This window comes from Anarrhichthys ocellatus, unplaced genomic scaffold, assembly GCF_004355925.1.
Source record: "Anarrhichthys ocellatus isolate YVR2014 unplaced genomic scaffold, GSC_Weel_1.0 scaffold3, whole genome shotgun sequence".
Lineage (NCBI taxonomy): Eukaryota > Metazoa > Chordata > Actinopteri > Perciformes > Anarhichadidae > Anarrhichthys > Anarrhichthys ocellatus.
This window is the reverse complement of record NW_022280033.1, coordinates 9,775,416-9,793,125: the sequence shown is the minus strand read 5'-3', so window position 1 is coordinate 9,793,125 and position 17,710 is coordinate 9,775,416. Positions and strand designations below refer to the sequence as shown.

The window sequence follows — 17,710 nt, the reverse complement described above, 5'->3', positions numbered from 1 at the left end:
ATAGATAGATAGATAGATAGATAGATAGATAGATAGATAGATGTGGTGGTAATAGAGAAACACAATGAAAGTCAATAAGGTGCAATGTACAGTATGAAGGTCAGGGAACAGTCCGCTGACGCCCACCGCTGTCATTGGTCAAGAAATGAACGTCATCTACTTTAGCGGAATCTCATTGGATGTGAAAACCAGAAAGTGGGTGAGTAACCAATCCAACGGATACAAGAGAAGTCCTCGCCGGTCTGACAGCTAACGAGTAGACCCATCGTCTTCTCTTGAGTGGAGAGTTGTCAATTTAACATCCTCTGCATCCGTTCCTAAAAGCAGTTGACTGTCATTTGGGCATATCATCTTCGATCATGGCTGCCTACAAGTTAGTGTTGATCCGCCACGGAGAGAGCAGCTGGAACCAGGAGAATCGGTTCTGCGGCTGGTTCGATGCGGATCTCAGTGAGACCGGGGAGAAGGAGGCGAAGAGAGGTGGACAGGCCCTGAAAGGTGAGGAAGAACTGATCCCGTCTGCTCCCATCATCATCATCCTCCTCTGTACTGTCTCTGTAATACTGTAGGGCTGCACTGCGAGGCTCCGATTACATAACGGCCTCTGCATCAGACCGTCGACCGCTGAGCGTGTCGGGAATACGGAGAAGATGTGCAGACGTGCAGAAGTGATGCCTTTCATGAAGCTGCTCCGGTGCAGTGCTGTTACAGGGCCAAAGAGCAGAGAGAGAAAGTAGAATTCCTCATTAAAAAAATAGGATCCTTTTTAATGGTCCTCTTGGTCGTTTGACCCTAAAACAGCCTGCAGAGAATGATAAATACAATACTTTGGAAGGCAAAACAATGTGCACAATTGCAGTCAAATTTTTCAAATACTTTTCTGAAATGAAAATCTTGCAGCTGACTTGCTATTTTTTCAGCAGGAGAACAGGAAGACATCACAGAAGAGACATAAAGTCCACTACTCTGTCTCATTACACCAGACTGCAATGCAGTTAAAGCTGCCTGCAACCATTAGTTGATTAATCAATTAGTCGATAAACAGGAAAAATGCAAAACATGTTCTGGTTCGAGCTTCTCCGGTGTGATGTAACATCCAGTAGACTAAATGGTGAGAAAGTCATTTGTGGATTAAATAATAATGTAAACAGCACTAAATGTAGTCATGTAACACCTTGTATTTTCAGTTAGGCTTGAGACTGCGTTGTTTCTTTTTAACTCTCTGCATAGTATCATTTGTAAGTTATGTTTTATGCAACAAGTGCATACTTGTTATTCTCAGAAGGTATGTGGGGGGGGGGCAGTCACAGTTTCCAAGTGGTTGCATTAAACTTCAGTGTCTCTCCCTCTCTGAAACTTACAGATGCCAGCTTTGAGTTTGACATTTGCTACACCTCCGTGCTGAAGCGAGCCACCAGGACACTGTGGCTGGTCCTGGACGGCATTGACCAGATGTGGGTGCCAGTGCATCGGACCTGGCGGCTCAATGAGCGCCACTACGGAGGCCTGACTGGGCTAAACAAGGCAGAGACGGCCGCCAAGCACGGAGAGGCTCAGGTGAAGATCTGGAGGCGCTCGTTTGATACCCCACCTCCTCCCATGGGCCCAGACCATGACTACTACAGTATCATCAGCAAGGTAAGACATGATATCTACAGCACGTACAAACAACCAAGAGCTCTGTTGGAAAGAAATGGTCTTGTACACATTGACTAAACTAGCTGCACACAGGCATAACAAAGAAGAGGCCTGACTATAACTCTCTGCTGTCAGGCCCTATAACCAGCTGTGTCACCATGAATGAATGAAATCAGCAGAAACAACCCGAGTGTTTGGAGTGAAAATAGTAGATTTAAGGTATTTTTGTCCACAGCACAGTCAGCTTGAATATCAATAGTTTTACACATACAACAGATGTACAGGACAGCCGTACTACACAGCGGAGATAGAGTCCCTAACCGTTTGGCAGCATGTGCCCTGATGTTGTCACCCAATAGTCTGTCGTAGGTGGGTTAATATATGACCGGGACAAATGATGTCTGCTAGGTGCAAGTTCAAAGTTCACAAATTGATCAGAACTCTGCAGAGGTATTCAGAAGTCAAGATGCAGTAACCCTATGCTGGCTGGAGAAACTAAGTGATCAGCAACATCTTGATGGTGTTATAAGAAGAGTGTCATAGCTGATTCTTTCATGCCTGCAAATGACAGTGAACACGTCACCATATTGATTGAAGAGTGAAACTTATATTCAAGGCATTTAGGCTATAAGTCTTGATGGAAAAGAGTGAAAGACGCATGAAAGTACTTTTTTAATGTCTCTATTCTGGTCTATTATATATTTTTACAAACTGAGATTGTCTTCCCTGCAGGATCGTCGCTACGCAGACCTGACTGAGGACCAGCTTCCTTCCTGCGAGAGCCTGAAGGACACCATCGCACGGGCGCTGCCCTTCTGGAACGAGGAGATCGCCCCTCAGATCAAAAAGGGAAAGAGGGTGCTCATCGCTGCCCATGGAAACAGTCTGAGGGGGATTGTTAAGCACCTGGAGGGTGGGTGGCATTATGAGAAATTCACCACAAGCAATAAGGAAATTCAAGTTGTTTGTCGAAATGTAGTTTAATTAAATTCTATCACAATGATCCGACTGTATGTTGTCAACAGTCTCAAGGTAAGGTGAGAATAGTTATAGAGTGACTACACATTTATAATGAAAAACAACAACCTGTAGATTCACTAACTTCTGTACGTAACTGTTCTGTTTGTATGTGCTGTCACCTGTAGGAATGTCAGACGAAGCCATCATGGAGCTGAACCTGCCAACGGGCATCCCCATCCTCTACGAGCTCGACAAGAACCTGAAGCCCGTGAAGCCGATGCAGTTCCTGGGAGATGAGGAGACTGTACGCAAAGCCATGGAGGCCGTTGCTGCTCAAGGAAAGGCCAAGAAGTAAAGGCGCAGAAAAGCCCTCTTTGTGTATGACAGAGTAGTTTGTCCTCAACAACTGACCGCAGTTCAGGGTTTTTGCTAAATCCTCACTTATTCTTGATTGTAGTACATGATGAGTAAACTGTAGATTGTTGTCAAAGGCAACCTCACTCTTCTTGCACAGTGCAGGGGTAGTAGATGTTGAATGATCATGACATATTAGGGTCAGGGGAGACACAGCTCTCAAGAGATTGTAAATATTGTTTTGCTAAAATTGCCAATTAATGTGACAACCTTTTTAAGGTTCAGAGTTTAAGGTTTCATTTATTGTCATTGTACAACACAGGGTTGTGCAAGGAAATGCAGTTTGTAGTCCCACATTGCTACATGAGAAAAACACAAAAAAAGCAAAACTATCGTACTCTCTTTTCTGATGTTGATGAGTATATATTTGTCATAAATGCAGCAAAGTTTATGGGAGCTATCGGCTGCCACATTTCCATGCACTGCTGTAGAATAAATCAGTTCCTGTACTGTGCCTTTAACAGTCAAGGAGGTATAGCGTTCAACTGAAATTGATAGCATTGCTGACAAAGGCAGTTTCTTATCTGTGTACTTGAATATTTAAGTAAAAGCCTTTTTAATATTCAAAATGTATTTGGTTTGCTCATGCTTAAACTGAATATCTCTATGAGATACTGTTTTTGATGGTAGTGAGGAAGTTGTACCAATGTGTGTCTGATCATACTGTCTTCATCATTAGCTGCCCAGGACAACATTATTATTTATTGGACCGGATATTGTATTCTATTATAAATTAAAGAAGACTTTATGAGACCTTTTTTTTTTTTTTTCTGAAAGGGACTGATGCTAAAGATGGACAACTTAATTTCTTTATCACTTTTTAAAGCAATTCATTGGTGCATTCCATTGATAATAAGTTCCCAATCTCTTGAGAGCCGGATGGGACAGTTGGGACAACTAAACAGTCCTTTTCTCTTATTGTCTCTGTGTATGAATCGTATTTGTGCCGCGTCCTTGTATGTTGTTGTGTCTTTGTTGAGTGTGAAAATTTGTGTTTTTCTTTTAGTGTTTCATCAAGTTAAGTCTAATTTAAATGGTGCCAAATACTGCATTGCACTGTATAGGGGATAAATCCATTATTTGGATTATAGCCTTCCCAGTTTCACAGTACCATTGTGAGGCACGATTACCAGAAGATGAGAGTTTTAATTTAAACATTATTTTTGTTACTCTGTTTGGCTGCCTTTGGTCTGTCTTCGCTTCTTGGTGTTGTAGTATTTATGTGCCTGCAGCTCTTATTCCTACAGTAAATGCCTACAGCTGCCCTTACTGCCTGATGAGGAAGCAGTGGTGGTTTTTGAAAAACCGTCTGATAGGATTTCATTTGAAAAGTCCTAATATGTGCTACAGTATTTTTCTTTTCCAAATGTAATTCCCTCTGTGTTGGTTGTATGTATCTGAAATCTTTGGTGGTAATACATTTACAAATCCAATGCTGATGTGTCTCCTTGTCTTGCTGGACATAGATATATGGGTGTTTTTTTTTTTCCACACATCGATTTGAGTTTTATGCGAAAATCAAGTCTAGCTTGTGGTCAACTATTAACTTGCCATGACTCATATTTACTTACTGACCAAGTTTCAGCCGGTTTTTCTAAGCTGATCAGTTCACTTTTTGGGGGCCAATCTCACTTACCTTTATATCAACAGTGTGATTATAGTGATATTCAAATTGTGAATTAATAATTTTGAAAGAAAAGCGTACCAAAAGTCTTGCAACAAAAACATATATATAATTAGTTTTTAATCAAACATTTAATCAGCAAAAAAAAATTCTGTGGGAATGTTAAACCTCAGTACATCCTTTAACACAGAATACTGCTGAACTCCAAGTTCCACAATGCAATTCGCGGAACGTTGGTCGAGTCGGCTGCAGGCGGGAGACGTTCATATTGTTGAGATGATTTTAACATTGGCGCTGTGAGTCTGTTCTTAAAGACAGTCGGACTAAGCTCTCAAAATGAGAAGAGCAACAGAAAATCAAAGAAACACTCGGTGAGCAAACCCAAAGACGTTGTTTGCAATTCTAGGCGAAAGCACGTTGGCCAGCTAACGCTAGCTAAACAGAGCACTTCCTGAAACAACGACTTGCTAATATTCAATGTTATTCTATGAGCCAGGCACTGTGGATAAGATGTATGTATGCTGACGTAACGTTAGCTACTGTAAGTATGGATGGTTGTTACTGTTTGCTTTGGCAGCAAGCCGAGCGTTATGTAAGCACTTGGCGGTCACATAGCTAACAAATTGTAAACACGCTCTTCATGTCAGTTACCTTGCTAGCGTTAGCCAACGTTACTTTTTTACTAGTTGCTAGCATAAGCACTACCGTACTAACATGTTGTCTTGTGTTACTTTGTGAGCATTTGATTATATTTCAGATATTCAAGTGGTAACGTTAGTGTTGATCATGAATTTATAGACACGAGTTAACCCACTGATGCACTCGTGCTGTTACAAACGTAGCTGCAGGTGATTGGTAGGAACTGACGAGCAGGTGTCTTCCTTGTGTTAGCTGTGGCAGTGGTCGGTGTCGTGCTGGGTGTGTCGTTTATGCAACACTTCTATATCTCTTTTATTTTGAAAGCCGCACTTCTAAGTTTAGCGTTATTGTCGCCTTGGTGACAACACTAACTTCGTCCAGTGCTGCTGTCTAGTAAAATAGCAATGTATTTAGCTACATTTACACCGTGACGCTTGCCTTAACTTTTCATGGTGCATTTTAACTTTATTTAATCAAAATTGTTTTTGTTTTTTTTAAAGGTGTTGTATTACTGTTGTATAATACAACACCCTTGCTATAAATCCTAAGAACATAACCTATGAGCAGGGCAGTTATGGTTATGATGTGATGTGTTTTATTGTTACTAATCGTGTACTCATCTGTAGACTCCAGTAGAGCTTTGGTGGTGGTGGAGAAGTTACTTTGAACCTTTTTTAAACTTAATAAGTAATAACATATCTGTATCTTCAGACCCTTTTCTCCCCTTAGGGTAATAAACAAAAAGGTTTGTTAGCTGGTAAAATCCTGTTTTTAGTTGATTTATTGAAATAAATAGTTACACTTGCAGCAACCTAATTTGGTAACAATGAACAACAACAATGTAATCAATTGAATGCTTCCTTGATTAAAAATAGAAACCGCATTTACAGGAGGTAAATCTTATTTCGGTGTGCTATCAATGTGAAATCTAGACAGTGAATGAAACAACATGAAGCTCTATGTAAGACAGGTTATTTGTCCATTGCCTTCCTCTTGGAGCACATTCATAACATAATTATGCCTGAGTATTTATTAGTTATGAGAGCATATAGTGGAAAGAAGTGATGGAAATGGTTCTCCTCAAATAATGCAAGGAGAAGAACTGAAAAATGTCATCTATCTGATGCATGAAATGTCAACCTGTACATTCTTGAGCATTTTGAGGCACCAAATATTTTAGACGTAAGATCATAATGCACAAATATTTCTCTTGTGTTCTAGTGAACAACCTCGTATTCCAGCAGAGCTCCCGGGCCCATTTCACGTCACTTCTCCAGGAGACTCCAATGAAACCCTCTCAGCTCCCTAAGTGGCTTTCTCACCCACCTCCCAGGAGAATGTTGCCACTTCATAGCCCTGAGGTGTGCCTAAGGGACACACTAGGCCCACCACGGCACCCTCTTCCACCACGGCACCCTCTTCCACCACGGCACCTACTTCCACCACGGCACCTACTTCCACCACATCTCCCTCTTCCACCACATCTCCCTCTTCCACCACGGCTCCCTCCTCCACCACGGTACCCTCCTCCACCACAGCTCCCTCTTCCACCACAGCCCCCTCCTCCACCACGGTACCCTCCTCCACCACGGTACCCTCTTCCACCACAGCTCCGTCTTAATCCTACGGGACCAATCCATTCTCCAGGGTTTGTTCCAAGCAGCCCGACTAACATTGGTTCCCCAGTGAATAGGTCCCATCCCCTGGCAGCGGGCAGACTGGGTCCTCAGCAGCACCAACACTATCACCCTCCGGGGTCTCTCTGCTCACCCAGGTCTGTTCCAGTCAGCCCGACTAACAGTGGTACTACAGCTAGTAGGCCACAGCCCCCGCCTCCCGGTACCTTTCACCCTGCATCTCCTCAATTCATGAAGGATTTAAGTAACCACTCTCCATCTTCCCACATCAGGAGAGATCAAGAGACTGAATCCAAACTCACTTTGTCTTACTCGGGAAGTAAACATGTAATGCCTCAAAGACAAGTGTCAAGCAAGGTATTTTTTTACGTCATTAGTGAAAACAGGATTTGTTCAAATAGTAACTTGAACTGCAGAATAGCCTTCAAGTGATTCTGAATTGTTGTCTATTACTATTTACTTTGTTAGGATCAATCCAGCGATGTGAGGGGTTCCATACAGACTATCCAGCTCCACAGGCCCCCCATGACCCCGACATTTCACACCAGAAGTGTTCAAGAAGCTTACCCAGGGCCCCTCTCAGACTCAGACCATTGGAGCCCTGGAAACAGCCAGTGGTCCTCATGGGGCTACCAGCCTTCTCCCAGTACCCACTCGTCTGACAGGTGTAGTGCTTCCAGTTTACCTGTCATGCACATCCCTGGAGCCCCTTGCCAGGTAACATTTGTCATTAGTTTGATCTAGTTTAGGGTTTTTAATAATAGACTTTGAGCTGTTCATTACTCAAAAAGCCCGGTCTCAAGCCAGGCTTGAGGGGCCAAAATGATGTTCACTCGGGCAGAGCATGGTGTGTTTTTTCTCAGCCTTTGTAAACAAAGATTCAGGTGATATGGCTTTGATAAGTTAAAGAACATCTGCCAGAATTTGAGCAAGTCAGTGTGCTAATATTTATTTAACTTTAAATTCAATTTTTAAATTATTCAACACCTGACCCGGATGTTGCTTAGTCTTTTGATAGAATGTGATGCTTATTATTGCTGTTTTTCTTTCTTTTTTTTTTAGGACCAACAACAGAAACGAACACCTTCAAGTGAAAACTCAATTCCAGGTAATGTTGTTTTTTTTCCCCTTCTTACTCCTAAAGCTGCGATCTTTAGCCTTGTTGGCATGTTTTCTTGTTGGCATGTTTTCTTGTTGGCATGTTATCTTGTTGGCATGTTTTCTTGTTGGCGTTGCAGTGACAGCAGGCATCAGGTGTTGAGTTTGTAAATGTCATGGACCTGTATGTAATGTCAATTCACTTTGCTTGAGATTGACGATCGATAGCACTGGGAATGTCAACTGGTTTGGCATGCTTTTAAAAAGGGATTAACATTGTCAGTAGCAGATATTCATTTTTACTTAACCATGTTTCACTACAGTCCACTATAAGGGATTAAACATTTTAGACTAAACGTAAGACTATAGATGTTAGAATTTGATAAGAAAGTTCACCTTTCATCTTCCATAAAGTTCCCGTCTCTCCTTATCATTTCTAGATATGTTTTCTCTGCCATTCTTAGGAATTACTTTCTGCATTCTGTTACTTGTACTCTTTACAAGGCGCTAAATACCTGGAAGCACAAATGAGAGCTTGAAATGTTTGGTAGTTAGGGGTGCAACGGATCACAAACATCACGGTTCGGATCACGGTTCTCGAGTCACGGTTCTTGAGTCACGGTTTGGATCATTTTTCGGATGAGCAAAGAAAAGGGGAGGAGACAAATATTACTTTGCTTTCCATTTATTAATTAAAGAACTTCAAGCACACGTAAAGCAAAGAACTTTGACAAGAACATTGTCTTGCATAAAAACTAAAATATTGAACATGTCCAATTTGAAACAAAATGAAATAAATGAATACAAATAAAACATTTAAGAATACTCAATTCTGTTAAGTTTAAGTGCAACATGAGGTATGTTGAGACCCTCGTCCTTTGATCAATATTGAAAGAAAGAAACAGCCAGTGAGCTATCATCCACTGTTTCAACTGAACTGAACTGCTCGGCAACAACTTGGGTCTATGTTTACTTCCTGTCAGGTTATGTCATTCAAATACACTGGAATAATGTTTACCATTACTGTGAAATGGTCTACAACTTTAAAACATTTTTCAAAAAGATGAGAATATCTACATTGTCTGGGGAGAGGGTAGACCTTCCTGTGGTGACTGGGATGTTACTATTGGGCCTGTCTAGCTTCCACTCTGCTGCTTCTGTCAGCACCTGCCCCAGGTGTGTGTATGTGTGACTCTCACAGAGGGGGCGTGTCTACAGCACCTGTATGTGCGACTCTCACAGAGGGGGCGTGTCTACAGCACCTGTATGTGCGACTCTCACAGAGGGGGTGTGTCTACAGCACCTGTATGTGCGACTCTCACAGAGGGGGCGTGTCTACAGCATCTGTATGTGTGAGTCTCCCAGAGGGGGCGTGTCTACAGCACCAGATTTTGAAATCCTTTCGTTTTCCACACCGGAGTGTCCCCCGTCACTGACAGACCAGGATGGTGGTGCTTCATATGTGTGGACTTGCCCGATGTTTTGCCGTTGTCGTATGTCTTTCTTTTTAAACAACGCCTACATACCGTAACGCTTTTGTTCACCACCCTCATTCGTCATTATAAGTTACAGGGAAGACAAAATGCTCCCAAACTTGCGACTTAAATGACGCCAGGGGCTTCTGAAGTTCCTCTGCTCGTCATGACTTTCACCGTTAAATGCTTCTAACACTTCATGTGAACACAATGCTGCTTTATATCTGTTCACTGACACTTTGCATTGATATTCGGGGACTTGTTACTTAGGAACAGCAGCAGTAAAACTTTATTACACACTATGATGATTAAACTGTAAAAAAAAAAAAAATACTTAATTGATCCGCGGTTCACAAGTGATCCGAACCCGTGAGGGGGGATCCGAACCGTGATCCGTCACACCACTAGTAGTTACAGAAGAAGCTGTTACTTCTACATGCCACATATTGCTCTTGGTAAGAGATTGCAGTAAATGGGTAATTATCTAATATTAGCATAATCAAATGCATATAGACACTGATATTGAAAGACATTTGTAAACACTAAGAAAAGAAAGTATATTTTTATTGTATTTTTCTGTCTCCAGTAGTGGATTTGAATTGCACAGCTCAGAAGAGGCACATGGAGTTCGAGGGCCGGGACGACAGTCCCAAGAAACTGTGTCTTTCGGGGATGAACTCCGTTGGCAACTCACACGGTACTTCACTGCAGTCTCAGCCGTCAGCGAGGCATTCTTCAGTCATGGAACTGTCACCCAAACGCACGAATAGCCTTCTGTGCACAGAACCAGCATGCGGCCAATCGACGTGCTCGGAACTGTCGTCCGCATTGAAACCCGTGCAGTCATCCTGTGCGACGCCGTCACTCAAACCTTGTATAAAGAAACGACCAGCGATGGGAGCAAAGCAAGCCTATATAAACTCCACCCAGAATCAAATTCTGACGTTGATTGAGTTAAGATCACCTTCAAAAAGTCCAGGTGAAGACGGTTTGAAGAAAAGAAGCAATGAAAATGATAAAAGGGAGAAATCCAGCTGTTTGTTGTCCTTCGAGGTTCCCCAGAGGGACACTGGTGGCTCTCCTCACCTTCACTTCGGCAGCCACGAGTCTGTTCACACTCCCCGCATTACCTCAGGCTTACCAGTCAAGACCGTGAGCAGAGGGGATCCCATGGAGGAGAGCAGAAAACCTGACAGTAGCACTCCCAAACTGCCCTCAAAGGCAAATGCTACTTCTGTGAGTTGTCGCATGGTGGAACGGAATAAAACTGCCCGTCCACGAAGACCTGTTGCAATCCCGGATGATATAGATGATCTTTTCGCCCCCGATCCCATGACCTACATCGTCAGCCCCGGTCATAAGACTCCAAAGCCCAAGATGGCTGGGATCAAATCCCCCACCTCAGAGAACAGCTCTTCATCCAGCTACAGTACTCCAGTTAATGAATCCTCTTGTCGCAAAACTAGTTCTCATGCAGTGGACTCCAAAGTCTCTTCCTCGTTATCGGCACATCTCTCACAAGTCACCGTGCCAACTGTAGCTTTAGAGCGGGTAAAACTTGAAAGCTTTAAATACACTTGCTCAAAAGACTCCAAAATCAGCCCCGTCACCTCTTCAGGCAGGCAGCTTAAGGATGAGAGTTTAAAATCTGACGACAAACGCACATCTGTCCTCCCCAACGATGTGAGAGCCTGTGCGTTAGAGACAACTTCTACATCTCACTGTTCTCAATCTCCACTGCTGGAGAGGCGGGCGAGCGAAGGGCGTGGTGCAAAGCCGGTGATTGAAGAGGATCCTATAGATGTGGAGCTGGACCTAGGCCTGAGCTTCGCGTTAGATTTGGATCTGACCCAGAGCTCCCATAGCAGCGAGGAGGAGCAGCTCCTCTCCTTGCAGGAGATGATGGAGCGCGTTACCAAGCCTCCCGCTACACCAGAGAAGGGATCCTTCTCAGAGCCGAGCACACCCGGACATCACAGCTGCCAGTCAAAAACGGTAAGCTTGAAATTACTTGTCATTATTGAACATAAAGTTATAGATGTATGATCGATCAACTCGCTGAGCGACCAGTAAAATCGTTGAGTGTTGTCGGTTGTGTTTCCCCACAGCTGCCGTTGCCAACCACAAAGTCAGGCATCTACAAAAACAATCTCGACCAGATGCTGAAGGAAATAAACACCAATAAAAGGTAAATTATGCAGAAAATGTCATTCCCGTTACCTTTTAGTTTGAGCTACAGTAGCAGTTAACTTTCTCCACATTGTTTTCATCCATCAGAGCTAAAGAGGTTGAGACTGAGCTTCTAACTGCGTGTCAAGAGGACCTACTGAGAATAGCGGAGTATGAGGAGGCTGAGGAGAACCGGGAAGAGGGCGTCTCCACTGAACAACAGTAAAGCATGCAGAAGCACACAGATGCAGTATACCATGTCACTGGCACACAGTAGTTCACTAATCTGCTTTGTTACATTTTTTTTAATTTGTTTTTCTAGGGATTTCCTGCAACGCTACTCTTTGATGTCCAACGCTATCAGAGAAGTGCCTCCAGGAGAAGTGGTGTTCAACCTGGAGAAATTTGGCCGGATCTTCGACCAAGATACGCTGCAGCTCAGGCGATGCATGGTCAGTCCACAGGGGACGGTGCAGAAAACGCTTCTTTGGTGAGTGGTGTTCATGTTCAGAGCAACAGCTCATTAACTCAAGACTAGAGTGCCGTGACATTTGATATTGGTGGCTCAGGACAAATGAGATTTTCAGCCTCACTGCCGGAGAGATGAATCTTCAGCGTGTTGTTAGTCCCATCCAGCACTTTATACACTTTGTACTGTGGAATGTCGTGACCATTGCAGGCTACATTGACCACTAGTTTTGCTAGTTAATTATTTCCTCTAATCTTTCTCGCTCCTCTCTCACTACAGGTCCAGCCCTGCTCAGCTGAGACTGCATGTAAATATTGGATTGTTCCAGGAAGCTTACGACTGTCGCTCACCCTGTCCAACTCAGGTTACCCGTTTCCTATTCAAGGTAGGCCCTACACACACACACACGTGTAGCATGTCGGTAGTGATTTCCGTCCAAATGTCTGAACTTTGGTCGTGATTCTTTGTTGATCCTGTCAGATGATGTCGGTCCATAGTGAGAGGCTGCTATCTGAAAAGATACTACAGGCTCTCTGTGACATCGCCTGCACTGCTGCTTATCAGATAGGTCAGTGTTTTGGTATTTCTTATATTTTGCATGTCCTCACTATTATTAAGACATGTCAACATGTATTTTTTTCTGTGTATGCTTCCTCAGTTAAAACTGGAAACCAGCAGTTTAAAGTGTGGGTGCCCAGTCTGGCCGACGTGGCGCTGGTTCTGATGAATATGGGAGTTGCGTTCGTTACTCTCTTCCCTTTTGAGAATCTGCAGCCTCCATTCACTGAGGGGGATTTGCTGTAAGTTCCTTTCCTGCTCATTAGATTACTCATTAATTTCCTTGTTTCCTGTGTAAAACCTTCATAAATAAGCTGTTTATTTATTGTTACATTTCTGTGTGTTTGTGTAGGGAGGACATTCATATCAAAAGTGAGAGTCCCTCCAGCAGCAAGGAACAGAACACTTTCCCTGAACACAACTGCAACAACATCTTGAAGGTCAGACACAAACGGTTGGCTGTCGTGTCTGCATGGGGGAGAGTTTGGCAGAGAAAGCACAAGTTCTCCATTCAGATCATTCACTTCTTGGCCGTTTGTCCCGTGTTCCCGTCTGCAGTACCTGTCTTACTGTATGGGCCTCTGTCCACGAGTGTACAGCGACGACGAGCTGCTGCTGCTGCTAACTGTGATGGGAAAGGTGGGCCTGGACTCTCGGCTCCTCCTCCAGGCCAGTACTGAGCTGTACCCTCTACAGTACAAAATTGTCAACAACATCAGGGACTGGAACACCATGGTCAGTTCACGCATGACTCGGCTTCCTTGAAAGTCTGAATACGTACCTTTTTACATGGCAAATGTGTGCAAAATCATGTAAATGAGTCCCATTTAATAACAATGCAGTGCACTGTGTGCCACTGTGATGCTACTCATCAGACAAAACTCTTTAAATGTTGAATACCTGTTTGGAGTTTATTTTTTCAGTCACAGCTTGCTTTGAATCATTTAATTTGGCAGCAAGTTTACAAAATAACATGATATAATCGTATCATAATACACTTTCACAAGATAATATCGGAAAGTCGCCAAATTCCTCCTGTAAGCAAGTGTACCTGGGAATTCTTGTGGTGTTCATATGGTTCATATATATTTTCATGAAATTCACATGAAAAAATCATATAAAATCCACCGGCCAAAATGTGCATGGCCCATGTTCACCTTGATTTATAATATCATCGATCACTTTTTTTTAATTTAATTTGTTTTATTTCTCTAAACTGTTCTCAGCTGCCAAAAATCTGTATGGCCCTCACTGATCTGACAGATGACCACCACAACATGTGCCTGCTGGTTCAACTGCTGCCCGACAACACACGTGGAAAGTAAGTCTTTTACCTGTTTTTCTCTGGTCTGCTTATCTCCATTTTTCCCACACAATCTGTATTTAAAAAAAAAATAAAAAATTCATTGTATTGTATTGCACATTAACAAGTATTCACTTTTGTTGATCTAGGCAACTGCGTCGACATCTGTGCCTGTCCATGATCTCGAAGCTGTTAAACGGAAATTGTACTTACAGACCTACAGAAAAGGAGTTTCAGGTAATCTCTTTCAGTGTGTAACCTAAACCTATAAAAGTCTCTTTTAGACCTCAGCAGTTGAAATATGGACATTTATCTAAATGACTTTCTCTTACGCCGCCATGCCTAGCTCTCTGAACTGAGGCCCTACCTGCCCCGTATGCAACCCTCCACGCTCCTCCGAGGCATGATGAGCTCCTCCAGCAGGAGTCGGAAAGACAAGGAAGAAGACATGACCACCTTAGACCAACAGGTGAGCATATGCCTCGAACTTTAAAGTGACTTTATAATTGTCTTGTTTTTCTATTATGTGTAAGAAAGCACAAAATGTAGTCTGAATGACATTGTGAATGCATTAAACATGTACCTTTTTCTAATGCAAGTTTCTTTCCCTTCATTCTGTGCCTCAGTCCTACTACCTCTGCTACAGCCTTCTGACCTTAGCAAATGAAGCGTCCAACTATCAGTTCTTCCCAGCTCATCAAAAGGTAATTAATCCCCTTTTCTGGTCTGAAGTTTTTCAGGCGCTGGTTATTAATCAGCTGATTTATCAAAGTCTGAAGCTGGTGATATCCATCTGCCTGCGAGAGGTGTGTGTTAATGTGCGTTGCCTTTTTCTTCTGACTCTCAGAAACAGCTGCTGTCTCTGTGCTCTGAGCTGGAAACGCACGTGAAGTGTGACATCAGAGAGAGTGAGAAATGTCTTTACCGGAGCAAAGTGAGTTCGAGTTCCAAAACTGTGATCCAGATGTAACATTTTTCTACATTTTCTACAACGCCGTTTAAAAGGTTCTTCAGCGCTTTCTGAATGCTTTCAAGTTCAATTTTGTTATCATTCCAAATTAAATTTGGTTTGCAGTTAGCCATTAAACACATACATCAAATAAGTATGTTAATTATTAACAGATTTTTTTTTCCAAATGCTGAAATACAAAACACACACACACACACACACCAGTAATAATCAAAAGTTTAAGAATTAAAGCTTGAAAAACGGTCTCTGTCATTTTCTCTTTTATATTTTGAATTCAAAAACAGAAAATGAACTGTTGTCATAAATAGATGTTGTGGAAGCAACTAAATATTTTTTTAATATAGATTAATCTGCTGATTATTTTCTTAATTAATCAATTAATTGCTTAGTCTAAAAGATACAAGATGGCGTCTTTAGATCGCTGCTATTGTTTGACAAACAGTCCAAAACCCCCAAAACATTCAATTTACTATAATAGAAGACAATATCCTCACTATAGGACATTAATCATAATGTTGATGATAAGTTGATCAATCATTGCTGACTTGATTTCCAGATGCAATAATGCAAGCCAACCGTTAAAGCTTGCATGTGCTCTATGTGTGACCACCTCGCTCTTCTCCCTGCAGGTGAAGGACCTGGTGGCCAGGATCTCCACCAAGTGGCAGATGCTCCTTCAGAGGACCAGGCCTCTCCATGTACAGTAGTCTTATACATACTCTTATATGAACATAAAGTCAAAAGATTGTATCATTCTTATTTACAATTCTATATTTTCCTCCTGTAGGGCAAGTTGTATGACTATTGGCAGCCTTTGCCTGTTGACACACTGACGAGCAGCCAAGAAGAGCAGGAGGTGGACGACAGCGATGATGGAGAGTGGCCTGTGATGGAGGAGGAGGAAGAAGAAGAGGGATCCAATGAAACTGAAGAGGTTTTAATGATTGCTGAGGACAAGGAAGAGGGAGACGATACAATGGATGAGACGTACAAGGCAGCGGACGACACGAGGTCAGAAGAAATGGTGGGAGACGATACAATGGATTACACGCACGAGACGGGGGACGACGTGAGGCCAGAAGAAATGGAGCTGAACCAAGAGATGGAGCCTGAAGTACAAGAGCAAATAGAGGCTGGAAACATGGAGCGTACTGAAGTGGAGACTGAAAATCAATTTGGGACCAGAGAAACTTAGTGTCATGTTGTTCGTCAGCTCTTGCCTTAATATTAAGCTCAATTTGCACTATTTGCTTATCTCCCTCTACCCCTAACCCCCACGTTTCATTGTCAATACAAATACTAAATGTATATTTATGAATAAAACCGTTAGGAGAGAAGTTCTTTTTTGGTTTGTGTTGCAAAATACTGTTTTATTATTATGTCTAATGTGAATGACTTCCTGCTGCGCCTGTTTTAACTCCTTTAGTTGTGGTGTGTATATATTTCGGCAGTAGAGTGCCTGCAACAACCAGGGGTTTTCTTTTACATCCTTGTTGTGTTTCAGCTGTGTTCATTTGTTGCGTTTAAGTAATTCCTTGCTGTGTAACTCTTGTGTCACCGAAAAGCTCACGTACCGTATGTACATGAGTGGAAACGTGTGACCTACTTGATTATTAGGGTTTCTCAGCCGCTATTGTTTTGGTACCGACAGTAACTGTAGTAGTCTGGTCATTGTAGAGAAGACACGGACATTACCAATAACAACCGCTCTGTTCTTTTCAAATGTCCCGGTAAGAAACGGTGTGACTGAACTTGAAGGACCTGAACGGAATTCAGCCATAATTCATTTTAATATTTACACCTGTGCTTTTCTTACTGTGACAAAATGTCAAAATATAAATATGGTCCAGATGCACATATTGTTTGTTGATTTCATGTTATAATGTTGCTGTTTTTTTGGATGTGTGTGCACTTTGTTAAATTCCCCTTTTGTGAAAAATATTTTTTTAATGATTGATACTTTTTTATAGCTGTTGCGAAATAACGAAAATAAACTGTTTACATAACAAACGTTGAATTTGTTAAATTCTTTGTTGCCTTTTTTTAAAAAAATGTCGCGCACAATGCAGTCTACTCCCTCCAATGTTATTAATATTAATACATTCGTAAGAGTCGAACTACTATAAACAGCTAACTTATCTGTGATAGATCTGCAACTTGCAAATCACAGAAGTCAGAAAGCACCACAGAATTTGATCTGTGTCGGTCCTGATTGGTGTTAAAGTGATGATGTTGTAGTCCTACTTTGGGTAAAGGCACATTGAGACAGACTCCAGATATCACTGCGGTCTAAATTCCCATATTCAGTCATTATGTCACTTTAGTTCCAGTCGGCTTGTGGGTTGATAATGTGGCTTTCTATATCTGATGCAAACAGGAGGAGGATTCAGTGAGAAGCAACAGCGTATACATTTAAAAAGTACGTTTGATTTATCTCTGTAATAATTAAATTCATTTAGTAAGATACAATGTATGAGTCACATCTTGACAGGTTAAAAACTACTGATTAAACAAATACTCCATCCACATATTAAGTTTATTTATCACCATTGATGAACCCCACAAAGAAGAGTACATCGTTTTCAACAGTATCACATGTTATTCCAATGTCTGGTAGTTCACGCTGTTATTGCAGGTATGAGTGATGAGTCAAAGGTATCTTCGCCTCCTTGCCTCCTTTCCTCCTCGTCTCCTTGGTTGGTTCTACTCCGCCCCACTTTTCAACGGGTTGCTATGCGACGCTAGTCAGGTGACTG

General features: G+C 42.3%; 2 protein-coding genes across 5 annotated transcripts; both read left to right on the top strand.

Moving 5' to 3' along the window:
* Positions 1–226: 226 nt before the first annotated feature.
* LOC116376946 (phosphoglycerate mutase 1-like) lies at positions 227–4,445 on the top strand. Its single transcript, XM_031838462.1, has 4 exons — positions 227–498; positions 1,364–1,638; positions 2,371–2,551; positions 2,784–4,445. Exons 1-4 carry the CDS (start codon positions 360–362, stop codon positions 2,951–2,953), a joined length of 765 nt encoding a protein of 254 aa, XP_031694322.1. The 5' UTR covers positions 227–359; the 3' UTR covers positions 2,954–4,445.
* Positions 4,446–4,532: 87 nt separating this feature from the next.
* On the top strand, positions 4,533–17,318 carry slf2 (SMC5/6 complex localization factor 2). 4 transcript variants are annotated; one of them, XM_031838454.1, is made up of 21 exons: positions 4,533–5,007; positions 6,497–7,049; positions 7,185–7,269; positions 7,381–7,629; positions 7,975–8,020; positions 10,072–11,480; positions 11,594–11,673; positions 11,763–11,876; positions 11,977–12,144; positions 12,403–12,508; positions 12,604–12,691; positions 12,782–12,923; positions 13,034–13,121; positions 13,240–13,416; positions 13,908–14,002; positions 14,134–14,221; positions 14,331–14,453; positions 14,611–14,688; positions 14,832–14,918; positions 15,584–15,652; positions 15,742–17,318. In XM_031838454.1, the coding sequence occupies exons 2-21, from the start codon at positions 6,562–6,564 to the stop codon at positions 16,147–16,149; spliced, it is 4,188 nt and encodes a 1,395-aa protein (XP_031694314.1). In that variant the 5' UTR covers positions 4,533–5,007; positions 6,497–6,561; the 3' UTR covers positions 16,150–17,318. The 4 variants fall into 4 exon arrangements, with proteins under 4 accessions (XP_031694314.1, XP_031694290.1, XP_031694305.1 ...); XM_031838430.1 differs by having other exon boundaries at positions 6,497–7,269; XM_031838445.1 differs by having other exon boundaries at positions 6,497–7,269; positions 10,075–11,480; positions 15,742–17,317.
* Positions 17,319–17,710: the final 392 nt, after the last annotated feature.

Excerpts from the sequence above, each read along its gene's own strand:
- LOC116376946 (XM_031838462.1), top strand. The coding sequence starts at position 360 with ATGGCTGCCTACAAGTTAGTGTTGATCCGCCACGGAGAGAGCAGCTGG. Across the intron at positions 499-1,363 it reads AGGTGGACAGGCCCTGAAAG|ATGCCAGCTTTGAGTTTGAC; the intron begins GTGAGGAAGAAC and ends TGAAACTTACAG. Across the intron at positions 2,552-2,783 it reads GATTGTTAAGCACCTGGAGG|GAATGTCAGACGAAGCCATC; the intron begins GTGGGTGGCATT and ends TGTCACCTGTAG.
- slf2 (XM_031838430.1), top strand. The coding sequence starts at position 6,562 with ATGAAACCCTCTCAGCTCCCTAAGTGGCTTTCTCACCCACCTCCCAGG. Across the intron at positions 14,222-14,330 it reads CTACAGAAAAGGAGTTTCAG|CTCTCTGAACTGAGGCCCTA; the intron begins GTAATCTCTTTC and ends CGCCATGCCTAG. Across the intron at positions 14,689-14,831 it reads TCTTCCCAGCTCATCAAAAG|AAACAGCTGCTGTCTCTGTG; the intron begins GTAATTAATCCC and ends TCTGACTCTCAG.